The sequence below is a fragment of the Tachysurus vachellii genome, chromosome 1, assembly GCF_030014155.1.
Source record: "Tachysurus vachellii isolate PV-2020 chromosome 1, HZAU_Pvac_v1, whole genome shotgun sequence".
Taxonomy (NCBI): domain Eukaryota; kingdom Metazoa; phylum Chordata; class Actinopteri; order Siluriformes; family Bagridae; genus Tachysurus; species Tachysurus vachellii.
The window spans coordinates 34979602-34991797 of NC_083460.1; the positions used below are offsets into that span (position 1 = coordinate 34979602).

General features: G+C 39.1%; 1 protein-coding gene across 4 annotated transcripts in view; it reads left to right on the forward strand.

Moving 5' to 3' along the window:
• Positions 1-1615: 1615 nt before the first annotated feature.
• fes (FES proto-oncogene, tyrosine kinase) overlaps positions 1616-12196 on the forward strand; it is a 32412-nt gene continuing 21831 nt past the window's right edge. For 2 of the 4 annotated variants that reach the window (XM_060884524.1, XM_060884533.1), the window contains exons 1-3: positions 1616-1760; positions 5385-5631; positions 7214-7387. In XM_060884524.1, the coding sequence (XP_060740507.1) occupies positions 5407-5631; positions 7214-7387 (399 nt within the window). In that variant the 5' untranslated portion in view covers positions 1616-1760; positions 5385-5406. Of the gene's footprint in view, positions 1761-2929; positions 2984-5216; positions 5291-5384; positions 5632-7213; positions 7388-12196 lie in introns of those variants that run through there. The other 2 variants (XM_060884543.1, XM_060884551.1) reach the window with 2 other exon arrangements.

Sequence of the window (12196 nt, forward strand, 5' to 3'; positions counted from 1 at the left end):
GTAGCTATAGCAGTTGAGTGACACTCGGTAACTGATAAAACGAGACATTCAAATGAAGAAAACAGAGGAACCGTTACGGGTCTTAATTTGTATTGCTGGTTGTACAATACAATAATGCCACCACCTCTACCAGTGGATCGCGGGAGATCGAATAACCGGTAACCAGGAGTAAGTTCATTAAAGAGAAGACCATCCGATTGTTTGTGCCATGTTTTGATTAGACTTAAAAAGTCGAGTTTTTCTTCCAAAATGATGTCAGATATAGTCACAACTTTGTTGTTGACAGAGTGAGCATTAAAAAACGCTGATTTCAACAGGCTCGGGGATTTAGAAAACACTCGTGTATGCTCTTTATATGTGAGCACAGACAAATTGTTATAGTTAATCCCAGCAGGGTTATACCCCAACCTGTGGGGTTTTCGAAGAAATGTAGGATAGGAAACAGCATCAGATGATGAACATGTAAAACTGCGCCTTGAAGAGCGATGTAAGTAGCGCTTACTCCAGAGTATACCAGCATCGCCACAGTTAGCGTAGGAATCATGTGCCAGATAATAATTCCGTTTCGAGTTCAACAGTTGGCGAGCAGTGTACCTCACCATGCAGGAGGAATCCAGACCAAAAGAAAAAAAAGAAAAGATGATGAACTACAACAAAGTTATAAAATAAAAAAAGAAAAGATGATGAACTACAACATTCATTCATTCATTCATTTTCTACCGCTTATCCGAACTACCTCGGGTCACGGGGAGCCTGTGCCTATCTCAGGCGTCATCGGGCATCAAGGCAGGATACACCCTGGACGGAGTGCCAACCCATCGCAGGGCACACACACACTCTCAGTCACTCACGCAATCACACACTACGGACAATTTTCCAGAGATGCCAATCAACCTACCATGCATGTCTTTGGACCGGGGGAGGAAACCAGAGTACCCAGAGGAAACCCCCGAGGCATGGGGAGAACATGCAAACTCCACACACACAAGGTGGAGGCGGGAATCGAACCCCGACCCTGGAGGTGTGAGGTGAACGTGCTAACCACTAAGCCACCGTGCCCCCCTGAACGACAACAAAGTTCTAAAAAAAGAAAAAAGATGAACTACAACAAAGTTCTAATATATATATATATAAATAATTTTTCTTTCTTTCCTCCTTTGCTTTCATTGTGTGTAACTGTCTTAAACTTACTTGTATCCATCTCAAAGATCTACCACATTTACATTCTTTAGTAAAAGCTACCCAGTAAAAGATGGTGATACAGCAAAAGACAAAGGTTCATGTAAGAAACCTGGATTAATCAGAGAGAAAAGACGAGACAGAGACTTAATTAACGCACTTACACAAATCCATCAGACTACAACCGATATAACAGGTTGTAAAGGTTACTTAGTAATACAGGATTATTACACAAACGTTGTTTATACCTGATAGATAAGTAGATATCGTTATTGTAACATTTCCGTGGTTTGTTGTGGGCGAATTCCAAACAGTTCCCTGCTCCCTATGTGTATGTTCTCGGCTCCGCCCTCCGTAGTGCGCACTTCGCCCGATAGGGCTCCAGTTTGGGACTCGTCCGCGGTTTTGCTCGGGGACAGCGTCTCACTCCAGTGCAGCGTAATCAGACTGAACGTGTCAGGAGAACTAGGCACGACTTTCTACGCCTCTCTATTGTTTTGTTATACGCCTTTTGTTGTCGTGATTAAATGGACCTTCACGCCTTTCACACGTCCTGAGAACAAGACAAGACACCCGAGGAGGTGAGACTCTGAGCATCACTAAAAACAAGGGGTTTAAATTCTACACTGTATAGAATTAAAACACGGGGTCTAAAATTCTACACATTCTAAATGGTTACAGTAGGATTTCAGTTCATTCCCACTTTAGACTAGTGTGCTGTAGTCCAGGAAGCTGCTAACAACCTGCTGCTGCAGGTGACTTAAAGCTGCCTTCAATACAAACCGAATTTGTGAACTATGTTGAACATTCATGCTTTTGTAATTCATACTAAGGAATTCAGCTCTTGTGAGTAGATTAGGCTTCAAAAAAAAGAAAACATTGTTGTGACGTCACATGGACGGACAACGAACAGACAAACACATAGAAAAACAACTAGAAAAGACCTGAACGTCAACATTCTCTAATATTCTAGCAGATTCTTTAACAAAAACAAAACATATTGTGGTGACAGAGTTGTGTGATGTGGATACTCTAATACAGTACCAAGCATCAGTATTCTGTCTCTAGAACTTTTCCAAATGTTGTTGTTTCATCCTGGAATCGAATGAATTTAGTTTGCAAAAAGTGTAAATGTTTTCATCCATCTCCATTGCTGTAACACCATTGCTGTAGAACTAACCAGTTGGCCATCTAAAAGCGAGCTAGTTAGCTGAATAGAGTTCAGATGTGTGTAAATACACCTCTTCCTGGATAGCCCTGGAGTTTGTCAGAGGACATACAGTACCTAAATGAATAGTGAAGACCAAAGAGCTGTCGAAAACAAAGAGGACATCGGTCTGTGAAGCAAGCAGGAGGCTAAGTCTCATTTCATATTTTGATGAAATGAAAGCAGTTACATTGGGTCTGAAGTCTGAAGTTTATAGCCATGGTTCATGAAAGTAGGTTCCAGGGACTTCCAAGGGTCCATAAAGTTGTAGCCAGGGAATCATTTTTAGATACAGTGCTGGAAATAATAACCCACTATTATCATAAGTTACACTGCATAAATAACTAATTCTGACTGAAGTGTGGGATTGTTTAAAATCTTTTAATAATAAGGTAACGGTTATATGATAAGGTTCTATCTGAATTTATTTATTTATTTATTTTTTTTTGGTAAGCCAAAAATGCATTTATGATTTTAACGTTTTATTTACATTGTACAGAACTCACTGGTAGTAGTGTCAGGGGTCCTAAAATTAGGAGCCAACTTGAATATATTGTGAAGAATAAAGTATGATTTTGGGACAAACTTAGCAGTTGGAGATAAACAATGACATTCTCTGCCATCTCCTAAAATAACCATTTGCAGTTGAATGCCATTTATATCATATAGTATTATTATTATATTATTTTGCTTTACTGTTGTCAATGAAAGTTAGGCCCTTACATATGGTTCATGTTTTAGCTATTTCCCAGCTCCTTGCACACCTGAACAAAACCATCTGACATGCTTCAGGTGTGTTGTGTGCTTTGAGCAACACTGTGGGCTGTCTGGGTGAATATCAGGATGAAATGGGACAATTGTATGTGGAACTGTGTGGTGAATGAATGAAGACATCAGATTTCTGTCTAGGGTAAAGCCCAATTAAAACACCACCAAGCCCTATTTGTCTGTCTGTGTATTGCAAAATGTGTGACGTGTGAGCAAAGACGTGTGGTTGCTGGACACCTTTGATTGAGAAACACTGATAGATATTAGCAAGTTGATGCAGTAATAAAGAAAGTTCTGTTTGTTTGCAACATCCTTTTTTGTCCAGAAGTGCCATCAAGGAAGTGAAATTCTTCGGCTTGTCATCCCCTCTCTTTAACTCCTCCAAACTCTCATTTAAAATGTGCAAAGTGAAAGTTTGTCACCAGGGCAGAGTAAAAAAAGTCTGCACCAGCCCTATAAAGGCTACAATAAAATCTCCAAACTGGCAAACTTTGTTCTCACTAAAGATATAACTCTAAATGTTTACACGCAATATATCTACCATAATTCATTTTACTGGACATGGAATTATGTTTAGTCAGAGGATGGAATTTGTACTTTTATTTATTCATCCATTTATCTGTTACCACTTTTTCCTGGACAGGGTTAGGGTGGAATCTCAAGCCTATTCCATGAACTGGATGTGTGTAGGAAATACAATTTGAAAAAGGTTCCAGTCCATTCAGGGGGAATTAAAACTAACCAATTCACTTACTATTATGTTTTTGGATGGTGAGAGGAAACTGGAGAACCCAGAGGAAACTCCAGACACGAGCAGAAGTGCAACAGAGGCAGTATCCCGAGCTCGTGCTTGAACTTTATTTCCTGTATTTTATAGTTGTACTTTAGAAAAGGAAGCATAAAGTTGTGAAATTGATCTTTTTTTTTTAAGTAAGGTACAAGAGACATTGCTAATATTGCAATACTGCCGCACAAAAGCTGAAGCATGTACTTTTGTTTGGCCAAACATAATGTAGAATAACTTCTACGTTCCCCATGAAAATACAATAAATGAAATGGAATTATTAATAAGCATTAATATGAACATTGTAAACATTCCCACTTGCTAGCAGGAATAGCTCGATGTGTTATTAATGTCTAATAAGCTACACCATATGGCCCTCAGTTTGTGGACACCTTCCTATACAAATATGCTCTTAGATTATTATTTTTTTGGCTGTTATAAAAACATCTATTCTTCTGAGACAGCTTATTACTGGAAGTGTGAACGTGGCTGTGGGAATTTTTGTTCATTCAGCCATCAGTGAGATCAGACACTGGTGTTCGGGTTGAGGTCCGGAGTGCAGTTTGCATTCCAGTTTATTCCAAAGGTTCTCAGTAGGGTTGAGGTCAGGTCTGAGGTCAGGACAATTGAGTTCTTCCACGTCAATATTGGCAAACTATGCTGCATTGTCTTGCTGGAACCTGTTTGGGCAACAAGTGAAGAGAAACCGTAATGGTACCACATGCAAAAACATTCCTAACTGTCCTGCACTTCAAACTTCCACCTTACATTTGTCAAAGTTAGCCTTAAGCAAGATTGTCATTTCATAATAATTTTGAAAAAAAAAAAAAAACCTGACTAAATAGAACTCCTGACTGTTTTGTTCTTCACAGGCTGCTACTATGCAAGTTCTGTGGGTAAAGATTTCCCAGCAGCCTCATGCTTATCCTTTAGTAGTTTGCATAACAGTTCAAGATCTGATTAAACAATTGGAATCGGGTGTCGTTCCTGCTTAATTGGTATGGAAACCTGCACCCACACAATCCCTTTGCAGATAAGATTACAAGACTGGACACCCCGGATTTATAGTTCCATTTAAAATTGTGTAACGTCCGCAAAACAAAATGTTCTTATTACATACCTAATAAGAGCTATTAACAGTTGTTCTCTCACCACCCTCTGTTTTTCCTCTCTTTTAAAGTTAATAAGTCAAATTCCTGCAAAACAATAATTTGTTGCTACAGAAACTTTAACATATTTGAATGAGCACATTAACATAAAACTTTTGATTTGCCTTGCAGCTGGAACTACTGTGAGAGCTGCTGTAATAGAGAATTCTGACCAGTCACATTCGAGAGTTCAGCGGTGCTGTGGTATAGCAATATTAACTTCTAAATCCTTGCCTTCATTTTCACAGTGTTCATATTTTAAAGGCTGCCCTTTAAAAAGGTCTCTGTTTTCCTCTAGGCTGTTTTTGTGCAGTTGGGCGATGGGTTTTGGGGAGGATCTGTGGTGCCATCAGGGTCATGCTGCTCTGCTGCGGCTGCAGGACTCTGAGCTGAGACTCATGGAGGTGATGAAGAAGTGGATGACACAGAGAGCCAAGAGCGACCGTGAGTTCTCTGCACAGCTGCATCAGATGGCAGCCGTAGTGGAGAAACTGGAGGGCCCTCAGCCTGGAGGAGGCTTGGATTACATCAGCCAGCTCCATAAGGTGTGCATGTGTCCCTGCTGGACTTCATTCAATCTAGCATATTATCTCAGTATTATAGGCTAATAAGCTCAGAGTACACTTACACCAGCGTGGGCATTTATAGGCTCTGGTTACACTAATTGCCATTTCAGATTCCATATTCTGTTGAACAAGAGTGAGCTGATTGAATTTTGCTTTCTCAGGGAACTTATTGAAAGGTTGTTCAATTAAGAAGGTGTTGTGCATCAGTTCCCCTCCAATGCCCCAAGCAGTGTTCTGAACCAAGATGTAAAAGCAACAGTGATTATTCAACATGATGTTATAGTGACTGCTGGGATTTTTCTGCTTTTTTCTTTTTTTGTTGCAGTCTATTTCATCAGAGTGAGAGGAGCAAAACAAAGCTTTCCCAGGTTTTTAGCTCATGTTCTGACACCTTTTCGCATGATCGTGCAGCAGGAATGTACTATTTTATTCAGAGCCCTTGTCAGAAGCACTCATGTATTCCTTTGACATGTAGACATAGCAAGACATACCTAAATTTAAAAATGTTTTCATCATGCAAGCCACCATTCATCCAATGCACACTAACAGAAATGTTGCCCGTGAATTTGTCATTAAAAAAGGTAATTTATGGTTATTATTAGCTTTCATCTGTCAGAATTAACTTTCATTAAATTGCACATAGTCCTACACCATATTTAGCAATACATGATATTAAAAATATCCCAGTGTTCAGGTCTGACTCTTTCATGTTTAAACTGTGCTTGGGTGGCTTATACAGCTTGTATAGATTAGATAATGTCTGATATAAGGTTGTTAACGTGTTGATAATTGACAGCAAATTTAGATGCTGAATTGTATGTACAATGTAAGTTTGTCAGTTATATATTAAAGACTAGAAAAACAATATCTTCAATATAGCCACATGTTTTTAATTAATCATCTTCCCAGTAACACAATGAAGATGGGAATAGGACACCATACCATCGCAGGACAATATATGGTTTATTAAGTAAAGCTATATCTAGGCAACTTTAGTGGTTTAATGCTTGAAATTGTTTGCTTTCTGCAAGCATTTGGTTTATAAAGAAGCACTTTTTTCTGCCAAAGACCCTCTCAAGCATATAATATCTTACAGTTTCTATAATATTTCGTAATATCACAATCTTATTATTTAAAACATTAAATCTATTCATGTCTATTCCAGATATTTCCACTGTATTGCAGTGTGCACTTGTACAGTTGCAGTAAACAATGTCAATAAGCGCTAGTGCTTATCTGAACTTAGCATGATAAAATGTCATCACTTCCCTATTTTTGATGAACAAATGACTCCTATATGGATGTTGAGTCAGTCTGAGGTTCCCATACAGACATGCGTCTGAATTTTTCATAATATCAATGACATAAGAACCTCAGGCCATTTCAAACATGATGTTCTTGTATATTCATAGATTTGTGCATGACTTATGGGGTAAATGTGTAGGATGTTTTCAGGTGATCTGAGTAGTTTCTTAAAAAGCATTTTATGATTTTTCTACATCAGGCCTACACTGTTGCATGCACTATATGATATAGGCTGATCATGAACTCTCTTCAACAGTCGTGGAACGTGCTGTTGAGGGAGACGGAGAACCTGAGCCGGATCCTCCGCAAGCACTCCGAAGACCTGATGGTGGGTCCGCTTAGCAAGCTCACACTTCTAATCAGAGACAAACAGCAGCTAAAGAAGACGTACAGCGAGCAGTGGAGCCACCTCAACCAGGAGCTATGCAGGGTCAGCACCACAAATACACAGTTTAAATTCTATCTGGTTTATATAAGATTAACATTGTTCTATATTGTGAGTAAGCAGGACATATTTTTCACTTGGCATCAGTTTATGAGTTGCACTTTTTCATTCACCTTCATTCGTTGGTCGCCTTGAGACATGAGGACGAATATTGTAGAGTCTATATCATCACGCCACAGTGCAGAAGCTTTCCTCTGTTTTCCCTGATAAACACATCTGACTCGGCTCATAAACAGCTTGATGACTGATGATGTGATGTTTTGGTGCAGGGAAAGCACATGTGCAGCATGTGGGGTCACAAGCCTGGAATGGGGAACTATGAGCTTATTCGAATGAAAGCAAAGTGTTTGTTAATTCATGGCACATTAAACAAAACACATTGACTGTGACAAAGGAAGGAGAAAGGAAGAGAAAAATAGGATAAGTGGAGATATTTAAGATTTATGATGTTGGAATGTTTTAGTGATGATGATGCATTGCTGTGTATTTGTGACAAACATCAGGGGTTTTCTTCAACTGGATTTTCTGGAGTCGTGATGCGAACATCTGTGGTAAAGCGTCTGAAATCTCTGCATGTGATTCATTTTAACTGTCAGCTGAAAGCAGTAATTTTTTGGCATAGCACTGTGTCTCAATGCTGTATTTCAGGAGGCTGTTTACCACCCAGAGGTTGATTGTTTTCCCAGAACAGAACATTCTGTTGTGTATTCTTCATATACCAGCAATTTCCCCTCTCTACTTAAGTCAATAAGACCATGAAATATATCTTTATCAAGAATCATAAAGCCTTCTATTCTTGCATTTACAGCATTTGGCAGAAACTCATCCAGAGCGAATTACAGCTGAACAATTGAGGGTTAAAGGGCTTGACTGAGCTACCACATACCTACAGCATTTGGCAGATTCCCTCATCCAGAGCGACTTACAGTACATTTTTATCTCATTTTTATAAAACAATTAAGGGTTAAGGACCTTGCTCAGGGGCCCAGCAGTGGCAGCTTGGTGGACCTGGAATTCAAACTCATGATCTTCCAATCAGTAGTCCAACACCTGAACCTCTAGGCTACCACAACTACACAGAGTTACATCACTGATTCTGGAGGCTTCTTCAAAATCTTGCCACTTCAGTGATCCTTTGATGTGGAGCATCCGTCATATAAATTTCTGTGAATGTGATACTATAGAAATATCATATTCGACCAAGAACATTAATATAAACTTCCTTATGTCTGGTCCAACTGTTAAAGCTGTTGTTTAACAACTTCTGACCAGTCACACCATCCCTATGGATTAGTGCTTTAAAATGAAGAAGAAAAGCATATGACATTGGATGAATCACAATCTTTCAACAAGAATACGGGCAACAGTGCAAAAGGTCAAGGATAAAAAGTCCTTTGGAACATGCTGTATGAAAGATCTTTGTTTGTGCATGTTTATTTATAGATTAAGAATCCAGGTCTGATTAGCATCAGTGCCAAAAGTACCCAATTTTTCACCACAGCAATGTCACCGATAGATAATCAGCAAGATTATGAATAATAAAAAGTGAAGCCTGTGTGCAACAGCTAGTATGTATTCTCATGGTATGTATCACCAGGCCACTTTACCAAGACAGGAAGGGAACTAAAGTTAGGTGATAATGAAAGCACAAAAAGCACACATGGAAGTGAAAAAACTGTGGTGGAATTTGTTACGTGAAACAAAAAGGGGATCTGGCTAGAGTGTACAGGTGGGGACAAAGTCAGAGATGAAGCTTTTGCAATCTACTTGAATTAGAACTAGAATCCTGTCTTAAATATCCTGCCAATTATCTGCAGGCAATAAGATTGTAAGAGGTTAAAACATAGGGTGGCTGATATATAAGGGTATAAAGATGTTCGAATCCGCATCAGATTATTTGCAGTTAAAGCTATTTTAAGGTCACCTTAAGATTTTTTTGTGTAACCAAGCACAACAGCACTGGCAATGATTTCTAGCCCTTACGTTGTCCATGACAGTTGTATCGGACGATTACAACAAAGGAAACGCTGCCTAGATTTGATCTACATTTGGGCATTTTTATTTTAAGCCTCAACAATGATTGAGAAATCTAGTGTGAAATACAGATGTGGATCTCTTAGATGTCCTTAGAGAAGAAACTAAATTTGGAAAGAATAATTACGTAATGTTCATTCAAAGTACGTATCACACAGATGACGGAACTGCGACATTAACGTTTTCCTGTTTACCATCTTTGGTATCTAGAGGAAGTTTGATGTGATCTTGTAGAGTAGATTTTAGCGTTTTATTTAACATCATGAGCAGCTGTCACTAGATTAACACTAGACTTAGTTATTATTATAGAAATTTAAGCCTGTTGGCATTATTTTTACATGCTATTGTGAGCACATAAAGTAGCCTGTACCCTTTGGCAAGTGTATTTTTCACACACGCCTGTTCGTTACGAAAGGGAGAAGTTCATGGATAATTGCTGCAGGTCGAGGTCTGAGCCTTCACATCATGTCTGTACATGTCACTGAATGGTTTTCTTGTCCATTTCTAAAGTTTATGGGATTGTTTGAAATCCACCATTAAGTAAAGTGTTTAAATTATGCAAAACAAATGCCATTTGTCTGACAGACAGGGAACTAAAAAGAGCAGTTGGAGTTAAAAGGCAAACAGAGGAAAGGTCCACAGATCATTCTTCTCCACAGTGACAAGCAGCGTTTCCAGTTCTCTCCCTTTACAGAGCAGTATCAGTGGAATTCTTGAAAATTTTGGGAATACAAAATGGTGGTTATTTTCTAGTAAGCGAGAAAGATATGCAAGACTCAAATCTTTGGAGCTTCTTTTCTTTGTCTGTTATTGTGAAGGAAACTAAGAGATATTAGAGACACACCTATAGACACAAAGGTATGGAGACTGAAAAATAGACAATTATTTACTTTCTGCTTTGTTAGAGGACACCTGCTTATTTGTGTCGGTTGAAAGGATCCTGGATATAAAGTTTGGCAGCTTCCTGTAACCTAATATGGCTTCTGATTAGTCATTTGTGTGTTTTTCATGCTTCTGCATTTGAAGATTTTGACTTCCTTCTGAAAACCCATGAACGGAATCATGAATTTTTGGTGCATTTGGGGGTTATTAGCTGGCAAATTTACCTAGTTATCCAGTTTTTGTTTTTTAGGAACCGTAGCTAACAGGATAGTGCAATATACGTTTCCTCTGTCTTTGACCCTTGTTACAGATAATCGTATATTTCCTCTCATGTTGCTAATGTGACTCGCTCATGTCAGTTTCTTCTCTACAACATTAGAAGGATTCGGCCATTTTTGTCCTCACAGGCTGCTCAGGTACTTGTTCAGTCTCTTGTCATTTCTAGACTGGATTACTGCAACGCTCTGCTGGCAGGTCTACCTATGAACGCAATCCGCCCTCTGCAAACGATCCAAAATGCAGCTGCACGGCTTGTTTTCAACCTGCCAAAGTTCTCACATACCACCCCGCTGCTGCGATCCCTCCACTGGCTTCGGGTAGCTGCACGCATCAGATTCAAAACACTGATGCTGGCCTACAAAGCCAAAAACGGACCAGCTCCCTCTTACTTCAAAAGCCCTCATCACTCCGCGCACTGCACCCCGCACCCTCCGATCTACCAGCACTGCTCGACTTGTTCCACCATCTCTCAGGGTAAGAGGCAAGTATACTACAAGACTCTTCTCTGTTCTGGCACCAAGGTGGTGGAATGAACTTCCCCTAGAAGTCCGGACAGCTGAGTCACTGGCTATTTTCAAGCGGCGGTTGAAGACCTACTTATTCAGGAAACACTTCAACTAGCACTTCTTTCCTTATCTTTTGCATTTAAAAAAAACAAAAACAAAAAAAAACCTTTGACACTTTTTCATTGTAACTCTGAGCAAATGTTTTAAACCCATGGTATCTTAAGTATGTAACCTAGTGAGCCAGCATTAATGATTCAATGTTAGAGATTTAAGCACTTATGTACGTCGCTCTGGATAAGGGCGTCTGCCAAATGCTGTAAATGTAAATGTAAATATATCTTGATAAGGCTTTACTCACACACATATACGTTTATAGTTAAATGCATGTCATGGTAACCAAATCTCTTACATTAATATGCAAATCTGCTTCCATTCATCCACAAACTTCCTGCTTTTAGTTGCTTTATTCATCCAAATTTTGTGCGTGTGTGCGCATCAGTGGGTGTATGTGTGTGTGTGTGTGTTTAAACTTGGACTATGTGCATTTTTCTTTCAGTATCCGTTGATAATTGTAGTTTTGAAAGGAGGAAGCATTACATACACAAATATAGCTCATACTTTCTGAAGTGATTATGAACTGAATGAATAGAAATGTTCATGCAGCACATGGTGGCTTCTTTTTTCAACTGAAAATCCAAGCGATACTTTCAGCGGTCTGCTAAAATTTGTTGGAGGCATGTGTCAAAAAAAAGTGTTTAAGAGCTCAAAGGTTGTTGAACCATCTTTAGTAGAAGTAGAAGATGTAGATTGCAAGAGGTTGTGTAGTTTATGTGGGTCAGCAATTGTGAGATTTTTAAAGATGTTTAGTGTGCATTCAGATTAAAGGATTATGACTTTTGTCTGACCCCTATGTACATCAAACATGCAAGCTTTGCACAAGCCCACATTGCAGAACACTAAAAAAAAACATAATCCACTTATGTAACTTTTCTGGTGCTTCCTTTGGATAAAGGCTCGAAGAGATGCTATTTCTATCATGGTTACATAAAAATAAACAGTGTGCCTCCTAACTGTATCTGTAGTTAAGAACACA